This window comes from Poromitra crassiceps (genome assembly GCF_964638095.1).
Source record: "Poromitra crassiceps genome assembly, chromosome: 9".
Classification (NCBI taxonomy): Eukaryota; Metazoa; Chordata; class Actinopteri; order Beryciformes; family Melamphaidae; genus Poromitra; species Poromitra crassiceps.
Genome location: NC_139630.1, coordinates 47,329,766 through 47,349,996, shown reverse-complemented (window position 1 = coordinate 47,349,996; position 20,231 = coordinate 47,329,766). Strand labels below are relative to the sequence as shown.

General features: G+C 44.6%; 1 protein-coding gene across 1 annotated transcript in view; it reads right to left on the bottom strand.

Moving 5' to 3' along the window:
* syne1a (spectrin repeat containing, nuclear envelope 1a) overlaps nucleotides 1-20,231 on the bottom strand; it is a gene marked incomplete at its 5' end in the record, with an annotated part of 194,546 nt that overhangs the window by 35,234 nt on the left and 139,081 nt on the right. The window contains 29 exons of the mRNA XM_083643019.1: nucleotides 2,459-2,653; nucleotides 2,976-3,210; nucleotides 3,355-3,449; nucleotides 3,890-4,037; nucleotides 4,675-4,829; nucleotides 5,080-5,226; nucleotides 5,366-5,548; nucleotides 6,370-6,574; nucleotides 6,720-6,853; nucleotides 7,100-7,270; nucleotides 7,397-7,552; nucleotides 7,675-7,830; nucleotides 7,978-8,154; nucleotides 8,410-8,559; nucleotides 9,765-9,947; nucleotides 10,128-10,260; nucleotides 10,514-10,710; nucleotides 12,554-12,685; nucleotides 12,949-13,122; nucleotides 13,228-13,428; nucleotides 14,060-14,179; nucleotides 14,295-14,396; nucleotides 15,165-15,365; nucleotides 15,483-15,656; nucleotides 15,805-15,933; nucleotides 16,609-16,759; nucleotides 17,064-17,164; nucleotides 17,420-17,551; nucleotides 18,459-18,650. Coding sequence (XP_083499145.1) covers nucleotides 2,459-2,653; nucleotides 2,976-3,210; nucleotides 3,355-3,449; nucleotides 3,890-4,037; nucleotides 4,675-4,829; nucleotides 5,080-5,226; nucleotides 5,366-5,548; nucleotides 6,370-6,574; nucleotides 6,720-6,853; nucleotides 7,100-7,270; nucleotides 7,397-7,552; nucleotides 7,675-7,830; nucleotides 7,978-8,154; nucleotides 8,410-8,559; nucleotides 9,765-9,947; nucleotides 10,128-10,260; nucleotides 10,514-10,710; nucleotides 12,554-12,685; nucleotides 12,949-13,122; nucleotides 13,228-13,428; nucleotides 14,060-14,179; nucleotides 14,295-14,396; nucleotides 15,165-15,365; nucleotides 15,483-15,656; nucleotides 15,805-15,933; nucleotides 16,609-16,759; nucleotides 17,064-17,164; nucleotides 17,420-17,551; nucleotides 18,459-18,650 — 4,629 coding nt within the window. The remainder of the gene's footprint in view (nucleotides 1-2,458; nucleotides 2,654-2,975; nucleotides 3,211-3,354; nucleotides 3,450-3,889; nucleotides 4,038-4,674; nucleotides 4,830-5,079; nucleotides 5,227-5,365; nucleotides 5,549-6,369; nucleotides 6,575-6,719; nucleotides 6,854-7,099; nucleotides 7,271-7,396; nucleotides 7,553-7,674; nucleotides 7,831-7,977; nucleotides 8,155-8,409; nucleotides 8,560-9,764; nucleotides 9,948-10,127; nucleotides 10,261-10,513; nucleotides 10,711-12,553; nucleotides 12,686-12,948; nucleotides 13,123-13,227; nucleotides 13,429-14,059; nucleotides 14,180-14,294; nucleotides 14,397-15,164; nucleotides 15,366-15,482; nucleotides 15,657-15,804; nucleotides 15,934-16,608; nucleotides 16,760-17,063; nucleotides 17,165-17,419; nucleotides 17,552-18,458; nucleotides 18,651-20,231) is intronic.

Here is a 20,231-nt window from a genome sequence, read left to right as displayed (position 1 = left end):
GTGTAGTAGGGGTGCCGCAAAATAATCGATTAATCGATTAGTCGTCGACACACTCACTAGTCGGAGTGAAAATTACTAATCGACAATTATTTTACTATTTTATTTTTATTTTTTGCGTCTTTCACCGTCAGTCATCCATGCGCTAGTAGAATTCCCAGGGTCACTGAAGGCAACTGCCCCTCCGCCCCCCTCCCCGCACACGGAGGACAGGAGTTGAGAAGTACACAAAGGAGGAGCAACAATGGCCACGCGACAGAAAACTAGCAAAGTTTGGCAATACTTTGATGAAGAAAGAGACAACAAGGTTGTGTGTCGGCTATGTTCTCTCAAGCTTGCATATAACCACTCTACCACTGCAATGAGGACCCACCTTCAGAACAAGCATCTCGACGTAAACTTGCGTGGAGGAGATGATGCGGATACTAGCAGGCAGACCAGTATCACAGCTTTTACTGCAGAACCCCGCAGACGATGTGACCCTCGCCGGTCCGAAACGATCACACAACTCCTTGCTGAGATGACTGCCCGCGATATGCTACCACTGTGCTTTGTCGAGGGCGAAGGCTTTCGCAAGTTGATGAACTTTGTCGAGCCCGCATACACCGTGCCGGGGCGCACCTTGATAACATCCAGAGTGGAGGTGAGCCATGGCAAAATGACTGAGTACATTAAACAGCAGTTAGAGGAGGCACAGTGTGTGGCAATAACGTCAGACATCTGGACGTCCATTGCAACAGAAGCATACGTGACAATAACCTGTCATTTCATCAACGAACGTGGACAGCTCTGTAGCTGTGTTCTACAAACCCGCCCCATGGAGGACAGGCATAGCGGTGAAAATCTGGCAGCACACCTGCGAGAAGCAGTCAGTGACTGGAAACTGGAAGAGAAAGTCGTTGCCTGTGTGCACGATAATGCAACGAACATGGTGAAGGCGAACGAGACCCTGCTGCAATTTTGTTTTAAATATTTTCTAAAACATGCTGTTCAATAAAACAGAGAGCCTCTGGGAAACCAAACACTGACTCCTGTCTCTCCTCATTTAACTGTTTAAAACACATCTGGTGGTGTGTTGGATTACAACAGCAGCATTTAAGTTAATGGCTTGGGAATTGTCTTCAACTTTTGGCTAAATGGCTCCTAAATACATGTAATAATTGCATGTTGAATGTTTTGACATAGATTAAATTATGGTCAATTTAGATGGCGTCCTGATTATTATTATTATTAATTTTTTTTTTTTTTTTTTGCTTATAGACTAATCGACTAATCGTCTTCAGAATTTAAGGGTAATCGACAGGAAAACTAATCGATAAAGGCATCCCTAATGTGTAGTGATTCATCTGTATAAGTGAGTGTGCACTCTCCATCTCTCTCCCCCTTGTGTTGGCAGGGTAGAGTTGCACTCTGGTAGCGATGTATAATACATGTAATAACTAGGTTCCGCTGCCCTGCGTGGACAACCAGGCTCATTAGAGCTCACATGGGCCGATGCCCTTCAGCAGCGCCTTTATACTGCAGCATGGTGGAGACGCAGCTGCTAGCTTAGCATGCTAAACTGACTTTATACTGCAGCATGGTGGAGACGCAGCTGCTAGCTTAGCATGCTAAACTGACTTTATACTGCAGCATGGTGGAGACGCAGCTGCTAGCTTAGCATGCTAAACTGACTTTATACTGCAGCATGGTGGAGACGCAGCTGCTAGCTTAGCATGCTAAACTGACTTTATACTGCAGCATGGTGGAGACGCAGCTGCTAGCTTAGCATGCTAAACTGACGGATTCTGCTCACATGTGGCTACACATACCTCCAATAGTAAGCAATCAAATGATCTCCCATCATAAAGCATGAGTTGATCTGATGCTTTATTCGGACAGATGGATTTTAAACTCCAAAATAATTAGTCATCATAATGACAAAAAAAGCATAGTAATGTGCATGGAGCTAAAGAAGGTAAAATAAATATTTAAACTATGCAACCTTTTTAGGGAAACATAAACAAACTTTTCTTTTCAAGTCATATTATTCTTGAAGAGTAGGACTTCTAGATGTGCTCTTTTAATTGTTATTACTGCGCCATAACTGAAAACACAAGCCTGTTTTGCTCCAATGTTTACAAACAATACAAATGTAAACAAACCGCTTATATGGCTTTCTTACAAACTGATATTCCTTGTATTAGGAGCTCTGTCAGAGCTAATACTAATAATAATAATACTAATAATAATAATAAAGAAAAGTTTGTTTACATTTGAAGGGCCCTACATTTTTTGCATAGTATACAGTACAGTATGCAGTCCTTCATATTCTTTCATTTTAGTTGAGTAAGAAGATAACTCAATATGGAACCAATCAATCAAGTCACCAACCAACCAACCAACCAAACCAAAAAGCCATCATCTACATCCCACACTTATGAATGACTCTACTCTCATCCTGTGTGTAGTGTGGACTGACCCTGAGCAGGCCGTGCAGCTCTCTCCTCTGCTGGTCCAGGCGGTGGTGGGCGTGCCTCCACCTCTCCTGGATGTCCATGAGCTCCGTCTGCAGGGCCGACTCGGCCCGGGCGTCGGCCCACAGCAGCAGGCTCCGGCCGGCCTCCACCGCCAGGATGTAGCCTCCCTGCTGCCGCTGGAGCACCCGATCCCTCAGCTGCAGGAGCACAGACAGGGACAGCGGGCGTAGGGGGAACAGGTTAACTAAGGGAGGCTACGGTTGAAAACGGGGCCAGGGTTTTTTTATTTAGTAGGGGATTCAGATTCGCTTGGGTTCATTTAGAGTTAGGGTCATTTTTATGGGGTGTATGTAAAAAGTGTGTATATTTGATTACTACTGTACACACCTGAAATACATTTTGACTGGAATTGTGAATGGTGGGGATAGTCATCCATCATCAGCTAAGAAATCTGAATGGGGTGATGAGGTCATTAGAGAAGGCCTGTAAAATGCTTCTCCATAAACTCCTTTAACAGACCTGTATCTGATCCAGCATGTTTCTGGCCTGCTGCAGGGCCACTAGCTCTCCTGGCTGATGCACATCCGGGTCACGGGTCACTTCCTGGAGCCATCGCCGCAGCTTCTCCGCCATCTCCTGGTAGTTCTGCCACTGGCGGACCAGACTGTCAATGATGCCCCTCCGCTGCTGTGCCCGCCTCACTACGCCTTGCCACTGATTGCTCAGCAAGGCCAGCTTCAGGCTGAAGTCATCTCTGTTAGGAGGAGGAGAGGGAGTGAGAAGAATCACGACTATCCATCTCAATTCTAAATTCAATGCTTTATTGCCATATGAACAAAGTGGAATTTTTGATGCTCACAGCTGAGGTGTGTGTGCGTGTGTGCATGCATGTGTTTACCTGTCATCCACTTGTCCCTGGTCCAGCATATGATGGCCGTCACTGATGATGGAGTACAGAATCTGCTGTCTGCTGAACATCTCTGCCTGGAACAACTGCAAATACACAGATGCACGCACGCACGCACGCACGCACGCACGCACGCACGCACGCACGCACACACACACACACACACACACACACACACACACACACACACACACACACACACACACACACACACACACACACACACACACACGTTATTATCCTTTACCATTATTAACAAGCGAATAGTGAACGCTGTCCCCCACCAGTGATGTATTTCCACCCTTGGGTCAGTCCCATTCATTGACAATGTCGCCCCCTAGCGGCACAAAGTCAACATCACAGTGTGACGAACAGACACACAGAAACTGATCCATAGTCCCCACTTTGGTAGGGGACAATGAGTACAGACAAACGCACGCACGCGTACGTACACGCACACACACACACCACTGAGCTATATGACACACACACACACATCCACGGACGCACGCACACGCCCTCTGACCTCGTGGTCTCTCTGCTGATCCAGTAGGCTGTGGTAGTTGCCTGAGATCTCAGCAGCCAGCTTCTGTTCTGTCTGAGACAGGAAGTCCATCCAGGCCTCACACTTCTGGAGGAAGCTCTGCTGTTGGAGCAGCACCGCCTGCAGTTTACTGGAGAGGGACAGACGGAGGGAAGCAAGCGGAAAGGTAAACAACAGGAATACCGTACAAGCTCAACAACTCCCTGGGCAGACCCATTGGGCAGACTGCGTAGACCAGCCATTCTCAACCTGTGAGCCGGCGCCCACTGGTGCGCCGCAAAGTTATTGCAAGTGGGCTGTCAAATCATTTGCAAACATTACGAATTTCGTAAAAAAAGAAAGAATGCATTTCTCCATCATTGAATGGTACCGTTATTTATAATTTATTTGTAATCAATTATTTGTTAATTAGACTAGCCCCTTACTTTTAGTTTCTAATTTCTGTGTGCTGCTGATGGACAGCTCCTTTTATCGTTACAATAAAAAGTGCTCTGAGAACACATCATTTGGCCTGGATACTGTTTACAGACAGATGTGGCCCGCAAACATTTTTGAGATTTTCAAGTGGGCCATGAGTTGGAAAAGGTTGGGAAACACTGGGACTTTTACATAGGGTTCAGAAATTCAGGATTAACCCGACTTAAATTGAGTTTATCCCCATGTTTAGTGTGATTTATATTGGTGGTTGTTCATCTTATGGTGGTCATAGATCTTTTGATTTGTCACTGCACCACTATTTCCAGGTAAGCATGAGGGGCTTTCGGTACCTGAACCTCTCAGTGAGGTGAGCAGAGTGAGCGGCCCAGGCTCTGTTGAGGCCCTGCAGGCGTTTGATGTCTCTGTCGCTGACGGGCAGTCTGTAGGCCAGCTCATTGACACGCTCCAGGTCTGGAGACAGACTGCTCAGCTTCAACAGGTGAACCTGCAAACACATCATCACACATTTTTAATAGGAAAGTCCATTCTGCACAAGGACCATCCAGTCAAATTTTGTGAGAGAAGACTTATCCAAGCTATTTTCTTATTTATTTACTGTGGGCTTGGTCTGAATGACCTACATCAAAGAATCCAAATGTTTTCTGTTTTCTGTAAAAAAAAAAAAAAAGTACATGCAATGACAAACACAGAGAATGCTCTGCACGACAACAGCCGAGGCAGTGGCCTTTTTGTACCTTGAGTTTGTCCATACGTGTCTGGATGACAGTGAGCTCCGGCGAGCCGACCGGGTCCGACTCCTTCAGCACCTCCTGCGCCTCCTCAGCCTTACGGATCAGTGTGTCCAACTGCTCAGTGAAACCATCACAGTTCTGAGCTCCAGACTAGAAGGAGAGAGAGAATACCGAAGTCACATTGTACTACCGTAGTCACATCTCCTTCTTTGTGGGTCATATGCTTGGGAAAGTGTGTTGTGTATTTGTGTGCGATCCTGCAAACGCCCACCCGTCCCGGCCGTCCTACCTGCAGTACCTCCTGCTGCCTGTGCAGGGCGTGCTCCAGCGTTGCTAGGCGATGTGTGAGTGACAGCTGGTCCGACTGGAGGGCTGCCATGGAGGAGGCGTCGACCTGGCTCTTCAGCTGCTCCACTAGAGCCTGCAGCTGCTGGAGGGACTGCTGCACTGAGGCCTGGTCGCCCAGACACTCCTGTAACAACAATGTCATCGGAGAAAAACACAAGCAAGTTAGGAAGACAAGCTGCCTTTTTACACAGAGATATAAGAAACATTGTTGTGTTTTTTAAATGGCAACAGTGCATTTTTGTTGTTTATTCAATGGGTTCTGAAAGGGGTTCATGAGCCAAAGTTTACTATATGTTTTCCAACTGCTCCTAGTTCTAGGAACGTTCCTACTAGAGGATGGGTCAAATGCAGAGGATGAATTTCCCAATGGGGATAAATAAAGGATAACTTAACCCACAGAGGTACCATGAATCCTGAACTTAAGCCATGAAAATCACCACATTTTGCCCCCGGCGTGGCCCTACAAGCCCAGCTCCACACTGGGGGACCCCTGCAGTGTAAATCAGGCGCCTGTCCTCCCCTCTGCCGTCTCCTTCTCAAAAGGCTTTTGTCACAGTGTGCTGTGAAGCTACATTCAAGCAGACAAAGCGACAGGGTGCAATTTGGGATTGTGCATGTGGTACAGAGGCTCTGTGAATGTTGAAAGTGTGCTGACAAGCTGCTTCCGAGCTTATTCACAGGTCCTTAGTAACCCAAAGACTGAGGCTGAGCTGCTTTCTCAGTCCCTCCTCTTGCACTCTAAGGACAAATGCTGATTTGAATGTGCTAAATATGTAGACTCAGTGATATACAGTACTAAGAGTAGACTACAATATACTACAATAATATCACAATTGGTTTCAATTAAATACAGGTACTGTAAAATAAATTATGCAAAAATCAGATACTGGAGGTCCGGTTTGTTATAGTGTAAATCCACCCTTACATTGCCCCAGCTGTACTCACATTGCAGTCCTTTATCCAGGCGCTGCTTTCCTCTTCTGTGATGTCCCTGTCGGTGGCGCTCTTGAGCAGGCGGTCAGCCCGCTCCTCCTGCCTCTGGACCGCTGTCAGACACTGGCCGTACAACACCCTGTAGCGCTGCCACAGGCCCATCAGGGCCTTGCTGCTCCTCAGCTGCTCTGAGATCTGCTCTAGAAGGCTGTTCCACCTGGGCCAGAGGAGAAGAAAGGAGTTACATACTGAGCTCAGGTCAGCAGCTAGTTGATGTCGATGATGAGGATTATGGCAGCAATTAGATTTAAAGAGATTAGATTAGATTAGATTAGATTGTTATTCCGTCCAGTTTTGCCGACCTGATGTTGACGTCTCGGAGGGCGTTGTTGAGTGTGTCAGCCACAGACGGGTGGCACTCCGTCAGTAGCTGGTGCGTTACGGAGCCAAACTTCCTCAGACTGCTCTCCTGCTTATCCATCTCCTCCTGGAGGTTCTGACACAAACAGACACACAACCAGAGTTACAACTGATCATCTACTGAATAAATAGGAAGGTATTTCCAACGCAGAGATGGATGCAACTAAGTCAGCAATCATTGTTTACAGCAGAAACTATGGCTATCAAACACATCATTCATAGTTTAGGCATTCAGCAGATGTCCGACAAGTGTAATCACATAATAAGCTGTGTGAAGGTCTGTGTTGGGCTGTTCCACCTATATAACTCCTGCACTCCTCACCTCCAGACTCTCCACCTGCTGCTGTACGGCCTCCAGGGAGCCGTTGAGGAGGTGCAGCCTGGATACGGAGTACCTCCCCTCCATCAGGTAACCGTTGATCTCATCTGCAGCTCGCCGGTACAACGTCCACTGCTCCAGAACCGACCGCAGGCTCATTTTCATCTGACTTATCTAAAGTGGGGAATGTGCGGTGAATATGGTTGAAAGAGCCTTATGAGACCATTTATCTAACCACCATGATATTTATTGCATGTACTTTTTAAATGTATTATATTCAGAAGGAAGCCAGGAGCTCACCATGTGGTCCAGGTTGCCCCAGGATTGGTTCAGTCCTTTGAGCGTCTCTCTGACAACAGAGCACGCCTCTCCTCTCCTGTCCTGGATGAGAGCACTTCCTCGTTCCTCCGCTTTCTCTAGATCCTTCTCTTTCTCCTTCACTAATTCCTCTAACTCCTGTGAGAACAAAATACGTTGTTTTAAGAATGATCAAGAATTTGTAAAAAATCTAATTGTGCCAGAGTAATATATCTGATGTACTTTAGTATGTGTTATGGATATAAGTACTGTGACCCTACTTGACAATCTTTAAGTGCATTCTGCACCGATGCAACATCCTCTATTCTGTGTATCTTCTTCAGTTTCTCCTCCTGTAGTGTGAGCCAGGTTTTCAGGGCCTGGACTCCATTTTCATGCTCCAACCAACATTCTAGTAGTCCTTCCAAAAGCTGAATCTAAGTCACAAACACACAGGAATTCAGAAACGGCAAATTCATGCATGCGCACATTATAAAGTAACAATGTGAAAAGTATCGGGTCTACATTCTCACGTGCAACTCTTTGTGCTCTGTAATTCAAAAAGCTCACTTAGGGAACTGTACCTTCTCAGTGATAAGACCCTGTAGTATCTGCCAGCGTCTGTTCATAGCTCCCAGCTTCTCTGCAAAGTCTGTCTTGTCGCTGCGCTTCCCCTCCACATCCTGACTGCTGATCTGCAGCACCGACTGGTTAACAAAGTCCACCGTCAACTGCTTACAGGTCAAGTCTATACGGAAACCCTGTGGAACACAGTTAAGATCTGATGAGAGTGTGATGAAGAAGAGATGATCGATGAAAGGATGGACGACAAAGTGCTGGAGGGAGTTTTCACTTCTGGTCAAAAATAATGTTTAGAGAACCCCCACCCCCCCTGGTCTATCTAGGGTTGGTGTTAGTCATTCGGTCTTTATTGAGGTCAAGGATAGAATCAGATATAATAATCAACTTTGTGCTGGAGTCTATAGTGTTAACAGAGAGAGATGCCAGTGTCGTACCTTATACTTCTGCAGGAAGTCTTGGATCATCTCTGAACCTACAGCTCCCATAATCTTGTTCTGATCCTCTTCTATGATGTTCTCCATGAGAGAGATCCAGCTCATCAGCTCTGTGATAGCGTGCCGCGACGCCAGCTTCTCCATCTGCAACTGTGGGGAGGGATGAGCGGAGTTACAACAGTAGAAATATACTAAAATTAGCATAAAGTTAGCATTTCCCCAGTTAGCCCCATTAGAATTAAACTAAATGCCATATTATGAATTGAAAACATGGCTAAAGAAGAATACAATTAAAATAGGTATCAGTAAAATAGATCAAACAAATGATCTGACAAGCCTGTGCATAAATATCAGAATCAACATCAGACATATTGATTAACTATTGGAAGGATCTATACCTCACTCAACTCTCACAATCTAGAACCCTTGATACATTTAAAAAATCAATGGGAGGAAGAATTAGATACAGATCTTTCTGAGGATGTATGGGAGTCCATATTAGAAAAAATATTCTCCTCTTCAATTTGTTTAAAACATAAAGTCATACAATTCAAGATTGTACATAGACTGCATTGGTCCAGGGCGAGATTGGCCAAATTTACACCAGACATGGATCCCAATTGTGATCGCTGTCAAACAACCCCAGCCACTTTATCACATATGTTTTGGCTTTGCCCAAAATTAGTAGATTTTTGGCATTCCATATTTAAATTATTTTCTGATATACTGGAAATATCCATTGAACCTCTTGCCATAATTGCAATCTTTGGTGTGATACCGCATGATCTCTCCCTCAACCAATGCAGCAAAAAGATGATAGCGTTTGGTACACTTCTGGCCAGAAGACTTGTACTCCTTAAATGGAAAGACAAGTTTCCTCCAACTTTCAATCACTGGGTCAGAGATCTCATGTATCATCTAACCCTAGAAAAAATCAGATACGCTACAAGGGGTTGTGCCCTCGACTTTTATACCATCTGGCAGCCAGTCCTGGACCAGGTAGAGAAAATGGACGCTAAAAGCATTTCAAATATATAGATTTACCCCCCCCCTTTCTCATATTTATTTTCATTAATCTGTTTTTGTTGTTGTTGTTGTATGTTTTTTCTTTTCTTTCTTTTTCTTTTGTGTATATTTGTGTATTGATATACTGTGATGTACGTATGTGGTGTAATAGGCCAGGGGTTCTTGTGGGATGGGTTTTTGTTTAAAAGTGTCAAGTGTATTTGAGTTTGTATTTTGTATTTTGTATAATATACAGAAAACAAATAAAAAAACTTTGAAAAAAAAAAAAAAAAGACATATTGATTAACTGCAACCATTATAAATCTGTATAATAGCAGTTGTTCCCAGACCTGGTGTAGCTTCTCCTGCACCACAGGGATGCGAGTCAGAAGCTCAGCCCACTGTGTGTCGACCTGGGCCAGCGCTGACCTCAGACCAGCTGTATCTACTCTTTTCAATCGCAGAAGCTGGTTGCCTGTACTCAGCACAGAGGAACGCAGAGACGACTTGGCATCCACCTCCTTGGAAAAATCCTAGCAGAAACAGAAAGGAGAGTGAGAGAAGTTGGAATTTCCCAATTTCCCCCCGGGGATCATTAAAGTCTTTCTGATTCTGATTTCTGATTCTGATTTGACCAGAAATCTATTAACTTGATGTGAATGATGTGTACAGGTAATATGTCTTAGATATGTCGGGGATCACTCTTAACTAACCAGGAAGGCATAGAGGTGGTCTCTGACAGTCTCCAGCTCCTGCGGCACGGTGACTGACTGAGTAGCCCAGAACTCCAGCCTGTCCAGAGCCGACTGCAACCACTGGCTCAGCTCGGCTGACTCACTCTGGTACCTGGGACAAAAACACAGGACAACACAGATTATTTGTCTTGTTTCTCTCTCTCTCTCTCGGTCTCCATGTATTCAGCATTTGAGTATCACGACAGGGATTCCTGACAGATAGGCCAAAATATGAGACAGATGACATTATTCTATTTTTAATGAAGACACACAGGAAAACAAAAAGGTGTGTCCGGCAGATAAACAGACCAAGTCTGTCACTGCCAGACAGACGACTACTGTGACTGCCTGCCGTTGGGCCTGACCTGCTCCAGTGCTTGAGCGTGGAGTCGAGGCGGTGCAGCTCCTTGTTGACCTTGGTGGTGGAGGACAGCCAGTGTTCTCCCAGCTGGGTCAGCTGGTTCTCCAGGTCCGAGCAGCACACTGACAGCAGGAGCCTCTTCCCTTCCTCCAGCACCTGGTACAGCTGCGGCTGGTGCTCCGTCAGGCTGGCCTTCAGACGCTGGAGGGCAGAGAGAAAGAGGAAGGGGGGGGAAAGAAAGAGTTGTAGGAATTAATAGTATTTATCATGTTTATTGATTATGTATGAATTAGATCCTAGATCTGGACACAGCTGAATACCATAAGTATCAACCCTCTTGTCCTGAAGACGGCCTTTGAGTTCAAGGATTAAGATGAGAGCAGAGCAGAGAGTGGGAGGCAAGATGTATCTGAAAAAGCTCCACTTCTTCAACCACTCTGGGCTTTTGCCCAAGGACACGCTTTGCTTCTGATTAATCCTTTGTGGGGGTAGGAGGCCTTTAAGATGTGAAACGACTCCTTTGTTCGTCAGAATCTTCACACACTTCTAGCAGAGCTTTTGCATGCTGTACCTCTCTCACTTGTTGCAACAATTCAACGTTTTATTACTTTGAGTTTCAAGTTTTTCAAGTGGTCTTGTCTAAACTGCTGAATTCGCACAGAAAGAAAGAACCTTACTGATACACAGACAGTAAGTAAGGGTTAATGCACGACGAGGTGTACATTATCACTTTTTAAGGGACGACGCGGAGGCGTGAACCGTCCGAGGCGAAGCCGAGGATGGTTTGCCTCCGCGAAGTCCCTTAAAAAGTGATAATGTACACCTCGAAGTGCATTAACCCGCTTATACCATGGTCACTTGCCAACAAAACAATAAGACCAGTCATTTATATTTCCATGTGTAATAAATAAAGCAATCTAAATGGCTAAATGTCTGTTATTCATACTGTAAATCAGTCTTCCACGAAATAAAATAGTCCCTCCCACCTCCACCAACCTCCGTTTTAAAGCCGACTCAAACGTTAATTTTATCACAGGAATGCGGGTTTAACGATGTTTTGCGTTCTACATTAAATGAAGACATTACCGTTTGGCAGCTTGCTTTATTTTGTATGATAGATACGTATTGGACAAGTATATTAACATTTAAGAGCGAAGAGTTTCAGGAAGTGACAGAGCAGCGGGGGCTCGCACTGCGTGTGCTGTTGTGGTGACATGCAGAGAGAGTTCTCTCTCTCTCTCTCTCTCTCTCTCTCTCTCTCTCTCTCTCTCTCTCTCTCTCTCTCTCTCTCTCTCTCTCTCTCTCTCTCTCTCTCTCTCTCTCTCTCTCTCTCTCTCTCTCTCTCTCTCTCTCTCTCTCTCTCTCTCTCTCTCTCTCTCTCTCTCTCTCTCTCTCTCTCTCTCTGTCAAAGGCCCCCGCTCGTGCACGAGCCGAGGGAAATCATCCTCTTTGTCGCCGAGAAGAGCCTGGTGACGCGAGGTTAGAAATGTCCGAAACGAAAATCAAAATTGTAAATAAGAGTTATTTTTGATAAACTGAGCACACGGGGGTGATTTAAATACTTACTTTGACCGAGTCAATTTTTTTCTCAACATCCAAAATTGTCATATTAACCCTTAACGGGGGTATAGAGCTCAAACAGCTCTCTTGATACCACTGTGAAACTATGGCGCATTGATATGAACGGTGAACAGACCATTTAGCTAGGTGTCCATTATCACTGTACAATATCACAAAATAATGGACACCTTGCAGCCAATCAGAATCGAGTATTCACCCAGACCATGGTATAAGATCACATATTTACCACTATAATGTGAAAGAGTAGCACCACAATATATCAAATTGAAAGGTAAAGTGAGGTTTTGCAATTTAGAGAAACTATTCCATAATAATATACGGTAGTAATAATTGAGTATCTTATAAGAAAATATGAGTTCAAAGCCTTATGTCATTTACTTACATGATGCATTTTCATCTGTGCACATGGAATATGCAGACATAAATATCTGCATGCAGTACTGTATGGGTTATAGTTCCTTACCTGGTAGAGACTGATCCTTTCATGCAGTCTCTCCTCTGTCTCCTCGACCAGACCTACAGTGGGGATGCTGCACTCCACAGCCTCCAGCTGTCTGCACAGAGCCTGGTAGTCCTCCCCCAGCTGGCTCCACGACTGCCACAGAGAAGGGAAGAGAGGGAGGGTGGGAGTTAATATAGTCCCCCACTTGACTTTGACACTTCATCTGTGATTCCCAACAGAAAACACACTCTTCTCGCCATCAACCGCTCCCTGGTTCAAGTTGGTAGTATTCAAAATGTCATGGTCTTGCTGTATTGTGTTAAGCAATTTGTTTTGCTATAATACCTCTGGGATTACAATAAAGACTGACAAACTCTACTTCTCCCTCTGCCCATTTGAGCATGCCTCTCTCTCACCTCCAGTATGCCCTCCAGCTCCACTCCTCTCCTGTGGGCCTGTTTGAGCACACTGTGTGCTAAGGCCATGGTCTCCTCCAGGTTTTGGCTTTCTCTCTGCACCACCAGACTGCACACCTTACTGTAGAATGTCTGGGTCAGGATCATATGGCACTCCAGACCCTGGAAGAACTCCTGAAGGAAAGGAGAACAGGTAATTTGATTCAAAATGACCAACAATGTTGCAAAGCATAACTGAAGAACACTGCAATCCTATTCCCCTTCACAGCCTCCACTTACTTTGTGTTTGTCCAGCAACATCTGGACCTCTATAACAGACACCACGGTCATCTTCTGGTCGGCGGCCATCTTGTCCTGGGCAGTGTCCACCAGGTCAGTGAGGTCATGCAGGGCCGCTTCATACTGGGCCTTGAGAGACAAGCCGTGGTTCAGGCTGCTACGTCTGGAGCCCACCATCAGGACCAGCTCCTCATACGCATCCTAGAAAGAGTGATGGGTGGTCAGTTAATCGCCAATATGCCAATCAGTAAGCATTACAACCAATATGACATCTGGATTTCCCATGGTTAAAATTATATTAGATTAGATTAAACTTTAATGATTAACTTTAAGGGTCAAAGCAGCAGAAAACAGGAGGTGGATACATGTAAGAGCAGTGCAAATAAAGTATTAAATAAAACAATTAATTACAACAAAGAACAAATACAAATGATGTACTGTAAATATTTCAGATATAATATGATAATCATCACTGGTGGTGCCAATTTTCCCCTTTAGCACAGCGGTTCCCAACCTTTTCCAACTCAGGGCCCACTTGAAAATCTCCACCTCCGACCCCATAAAAAATATGAAGGCCAAATAATGCATTCTCAGAGCACTTTTTATTTCCACAGTTACTAACACAGCATCTGAAACATGTTGCATTTTCAGCTTTACAGTTTTCAAGGAGCTTTCCATCAGCAAGGGTAAAAAAAACCTTTTTGACGACCCACTTGCAATATCTTTGCGGACCACCAGAGGGCCGCAGGCCACAGTTTGGGAATCGCTACTTTAGCAAATACAACCTTTGTCATGAAGTCATGAGTAAATAGGTTATGTTTGTTTGGATTACCTGTAGTTTGAGAAGTTCCTGGTTGGCGACCTGGTCAGACTGGAGTCCCTCTGCTCTGCTCTTCAGCTCAGCCACTCTCTGCTCAAACTCCCTCAGACTGTCCTCCACCTCTGATAATGTCTACATAAAAAGGAGAACATTCACTGAAAATCTCTTCTTAGAACCGAAGCCACTGCCAGTTCACTAGATCTCTGGAACTGCTGCGCATCTCTGTCGGTATCTCCATCTCTCTTACCTCTATCTGTTTGGATGCAGGTCTGTCCACAGTTCCAGCCATCCTCTGCAACAGCTGGTGCTTACTCTCACTCAGAGCTGTGAACAGCATCCTCAGTTCATTCTAGCAGAGATGACAGAAGTAAAGATGTTAAGAAGTGAAACATGTCGTCCCCCACGAATGAGGCAGGCACCCTTTGGGAGTGTCAGTCAGTAACAAGATACACCATCATTCCAAGTTTCATCAAAATTGGACTGGTGGTGTAGCAGTTATGGCCTTTCAAAGTTTGAAATTCTGAGATTTAATTATAGTGACCCCATCAGGCAGAACACAGTGCCAAAATTCGAATTGTTAAAATTAGACCAGTAGGCTATTGTCTGAGATATCACTTTCTTTTAACACTACTACACTAGCGTAGTGCTTTTATGCTTATAACATCAACCTGCCAGGGACTGCAGATGAAAATTAGCCTGTATGGCTAAATCTGGCACATTTACATGATGGACTCAGGTGCTCATCTTAATTAATGTACATTGTCCCTTTTTTAAATAAACATTCAAACCTAGACGCATCTGAGATATCATGTTTGAGTTTTAACTTTTGACCTTTTAGTAATTTGATAGCCAGAATTGTGTAGCAACTTTTGTGTCAATCAGACTGACCTTTAATTATGTAAGTAGTTAGATGTGTGCTGCCATCAGGCCAGTTATTACTTTTTAAATGCATGAACACCGTGCCAAAATGCATAATCCCTCCAAGTTTGGTCAAAATCAGAGCAATGTGTGCAGTGTTAGCCATGCATTTCTGACCACTTTTCAGCCACTTCACCATCCACACCCCCATATTAAGCAGATGCCTGTACACCTGCCCTGCCCTGTAGGCCCTGGGTACCTGGAAGGTGGAGTGTTCTTGCAGCCTGTCCCTCATGGTGTCACAGTGTTGCTCCAGGGTGGAGTCCAGCAAGCCCAGTCTCTCCTGCAGGCCCTCCACGGTGTCCTCCATCAGGGGGCGCTCCTCCCCTCCTCCTCCACCCAGCAGCTCTCCACACTGGTTCACCTCCTCGCCCAGCTCCTTCAGCTCCTTACTCAGCCTCTGAACACAGGAGACAAAGTACTAGCATTAGTAAAACATAGATGTAAATATATTTATCATTTATCAAATATACAAATATGTTCAAAACTACATAAAGCCAATGTATAATCTTCTCACCTCTAGATGGCAGAGTTGTGTCTCTGTGTCATCGGACAGCAGCACAGGACCAGAGAGCAGCTGGTTCTCAGCAGCGTCCAGCCAGGAGGAGGCTGCTGAAACGGCTGCATACAGGTCCTGTTGCACCGTCAACTCTCCCAAAGACAGCGCCCCCTTTCTGTCGCCGCACGCTGCCTGTGAAGAAGAGTAAAGGACGGTTACTCATTACATCGAAAGCTGTCGATCAGAATGTTTGTCTTCCTGTTAGTGTATATGGCACACAAATCTGAATCCAAAAGAAAACTGTCTGGGACAGGGACATGTAAAGAGGTTAGTACTGTACCTCTTCAGCTATTCTTCCCAGAGTCTGGCTGCAAGATTCAAACAAAACTCTTGGGGATCGGGGGTCATGGATGGCGGATTCGCCCCTTAACACCACACCAGGACTGGACAGACGAGAGCGGTGGAGGACCTGGACACATGGGTGATGAGACAGGAGACGTTCAGACACGCAGCAAACATTTAGAAATTCTCAAATTATGTGAGAGAATAGTGAGTGCAAAACTATACTTAAAATGTATTTCAATTGATGAATTCAACTTGATGGGTTGCTAGGACGCATTAAACATAAAACAACACAAAGTTATATATATATATATATATATATATATATATATATATATATATATATATATATATATATATATATATATATAATATATATATATATATATATATATATATTCAAGATTCAAGATTTTTATTGTCACTCCGTAGTACAAGTATCACGTGTGAAATTCTTGTGCTGTGAACTCCGTTTACAACATAGTACAAATATAACAGGGCATATGAGTGCAAAAACAACAAAAGACACAAGCAATAAGGCAGTAGAGTGATAAGACAAGTCAGAGACAGTGGCATATTCACTGCACATAGGTGCACATGTCATGCATATACAGTATATATATATATATATATATATATATATATATATATATATATATATATATATATATATATATATACATATATATAATGTATGAAAAGATAATGTAATGGATAAAAAAACATAATAACTAGAAATAGAAAAGGTGAATATCTAATTTTGAAATGACACTCGTCCTATACTGCATGGCATCTACCGTACCGGGCTGAGCTGGTCCTGCTCGAGCGAGTTGAGGGCAAGCTGCAGCTTCAGGCTCTGATCCTTATTCAGGTTTTCCCAGCGCTGTCTCATCTGCTCCAGAGGGGACAGGCTGTCTGCCTCCAGCAGCACGCCGCCTGGGACGGATACCTCACTGTGGACAGGAAGAGTTAGACGTTAGGGAATGAGGAGGGGGGGAAAGAAAAGCCAGAGGAGCGTATTGTCATTGATTGATACCTGTCCCCTGGAGGCCACCAGGGGCCCCATCTAATTTAATATTTACCCACTGTTTTCCAAAAATAAACTCGATTGCACCATAAAATCTAATCACAGAAGGAGAGGTGAAGCTCCTCCTGATAGAATTAAGGTGTGACAGACAGGAAAAATGTCTCTTGTTGTTCCTGCAGAAGGGATAGAGAGGTAAGTGAGAAGAATAGAGAAAGGTAAAAATACAATACCTGTCCCCGTTGGGTGTGGTCTGTTGGCTGAGTAACTCCTCCCCCACACTGGCTACAGACTGGAGCAGCCTCCTCTGCTCTGCTACCTGCTCCTCCAGCTCCTACAAGATCACATTAAAGTGTAAACACTGGTATAGGATTTTATATTAGATACATCCTATTAGAATAGACTTCTTATTTGAAATGGATTCTCAAGAACTGGTTTTCAAGGATTGACTGATCTTGTCTGGCAGAGTGGCACCAATCTAACCTAATAAAACAACAGCAATCTTGCATAGTAATGGAAATGATTTCACTCAGCAACTGACCCAGGTCTGTTAAAGACAAGGCATAATGGATGTTCTACTTGGTCTCACCCTCTGTCGAAGCAGGTTGTCATGGTGCTGCTGTGTGCGTGTGGAGCGAGCCTGGGACAGCCAGTCCTGGACGTTGGGACTCTGGGACAGGGACGAGTCCGGCTCGCTGTCCTCCTGCTCCTGCAATGACCCCTGGGAGAAAGACAGAAGGGGATCACAGGTGTCATTTTAATAGTTTATATTCATCAAATTCAGATTGCCGTTTGTTGGGGTAATCATTTTTGGTGGACATTTGGCAGAGAGGTTTTAGAAGAGAATCGGGTTGAGATAAACTGGTTTATCGTTTATACCGAATGTAGTTAAGCCAGGCAGCAGCAAGGCCAACACTGTGTGCGCTATGAGAAAACACACCTGTTGCCGTGCGTTTAGTGTCAGTGGGTGATGAGGTAGCATCCTTTTGTCTGGTGTCTGAGGCCTATTGTGAGACACACAGGCTCTTGTTGTCCAGCGGTGGAAAACAGTTGACCTTTATGAAGGATTCTGACTTGACCTTTAGCTTTCACACAATACTACCATTGATGACGATACACAATGCGACGTAACGCAGCACAGCACAACAAACATGGCATGAGACAGAGGCAGAGGGGAAGGAAAGGGAGGGAAATGGAAAATATGAGGTGTAATGTAACAAAGGAATAATACTTTGTTACATTACTTAAGTATTAGAAGTATCTGTACTTTATATATATATATATATACATATATACTTTTTCCCCTATGCATCTTCGTTACTACAAAATAAAATTGATAGAAATTTGGTAGCCTGCAAGCAAGCAGAATTGGCAAATCAGTGTTCCTAGCTTGCAAGTTACGTTGATAACGATCCACACGCCATTCCAGTTGGTGGCGGTAATGTGCCATATATTGTTTGCCAACTGCTATAAACCTCAAGTAGAAGAAGGTTTCCACTCAAGGGATGAGATGGAGGGATGAGATGGAGGAACAGAACAAGAGAGGAACAGAACGCGGATGGGATGATGAAAAACACAAACACACACAGCACACTTTGTGCAAGTCAGCGCTATCGTCGTCATCTCACCTGTATGTCCACCTGTTTGTCGTGCAGCATTCTCTGTAGCTCCACCAGGCTGTCTTTGAGGGAGTGGAGTTTGAAGGTGAGCTGCTCCGCCTCCCCCTTGGTGCCAGCCCGCCCCTCCAGCAGCAAGCTCTCGCTGTGGACGGACAGCTCCGACAGAGACGCCACCTTCTGCTCGATCTCAAACAGCATGTTCTGCAACGGCAGGAGCACGCCGGCCAGCTCAGACAGGGTTATCCACATGACTGAACTCCTTTCTGATCAATTTCAGTTGAATCGGAAGCTGATCAGAAGCTTACCACAACCTGCAAGTATCCCACTCCAAATCAGGTAAACTCCTGCACGTGATACGTGAAGCAGGTTTGCATTGTTAAATAGCAAATGCAATATTAACTATGCTGCTTATCCCACATGCCAAGCTGAGGTACCACCTCCTATAGTTCAGTAGTATGACTCATGGAGTGACTCTAGCACCAAATCTCTGCTCCAGGATGAGTCACTATCAACAAAAAACGAGCAAAGCTATCCAATGAGAGCTGTCTTCCCCTCATTACCCTCAAAGGGCTCTTATTGGCTGTGTAAGTGAATGACAGGCCAGTGGTATAGAGGCCTCCGTGCAACATAATGCATAGTTTCTAGAATGCCCTGTACACATGCAGCACTTCTTTACTACCACGTTCAGTGTTTCTATGTCTCTCTATCTCTCTCTCCTGCTAGTTTCATTCAATATTTCATCAATTCTCATAGGGAATATATGGCTATTGTATATCAACTGTTTCGCCACCCTTTTCTTCAAATCCTTATCAGCACAATCACTCTTCACAATCACAATCACAATTCACAATTCACAATCACAATTCACTCTTCTTTAATTATTTAACAAATCAGTGCTTCTTAATAAAGGGGGGGGGGGCACCTCCCATTCCATGTCCAGTCTGTGGGTGCACAGTGGTAACAATGGCGTGGAAGCTGAATGCTGAGTGGGATTAAGGTTGTATCCCCTCCTTTCACAAGGGGATTTGAGGGCCCTAGTCAGAGAAGTGAAGGTAATCTGTATAGAGAAGTTCTCCCTCACAATTTAGAGAGTTTCCATGTAGCTCCTTCCTTTCTATTCAGAGCTGCCACAGCGTCATTCGGAGGGAAGATGGAGAACTCATCGGTTCTCTCTTCATTGCCATATCCATAAACTCTCCTCCACACAGTGCCTCCTCCAAGTATTCTAACATATTTTCTGAAAATGCTTTTAGTGCTTTGTTGTAGCCGACTCAGCAGCAACATAGGCGGGGTTTACATTGTGTGCCAGAAAGGTTTAGACAATCACAGGAAAGTATTTGATTAAGCACTGAGCCGAGAGAGACTGTGCTTCAGTGCATTCTGCACAGCGTAGAGATGTGTTAGCAGTGTTGGGAGGGTTACTTTTAAAATGTATTCCACTACAGAATACTGAATGCATGCCCTAGCTCAGTGTATGTATGTACATACAATGTACTGTATGACGATGTTTGTTGCCCAGAGCAGCCTGGAGTCTGGCTGCTAGGAGCAATCTCCGACAACGAAAATCAGATTTCCGTACAGGCGTCATTTTGATAAACTGACCTCATAGTGGGAATCTACATGGTTACTTTGGGCGATACAACAATTATTAGAACTTAAAGTGCCATATTTACAGGGGATTGACTACACAACGCACTGTGCGCAAATCTAGAAACAGCAGCTCTACATAAGAAAGTTTAGAGGAGCGGGGACCTCAGAGGTTCTAACTCAATGGAGCTACTG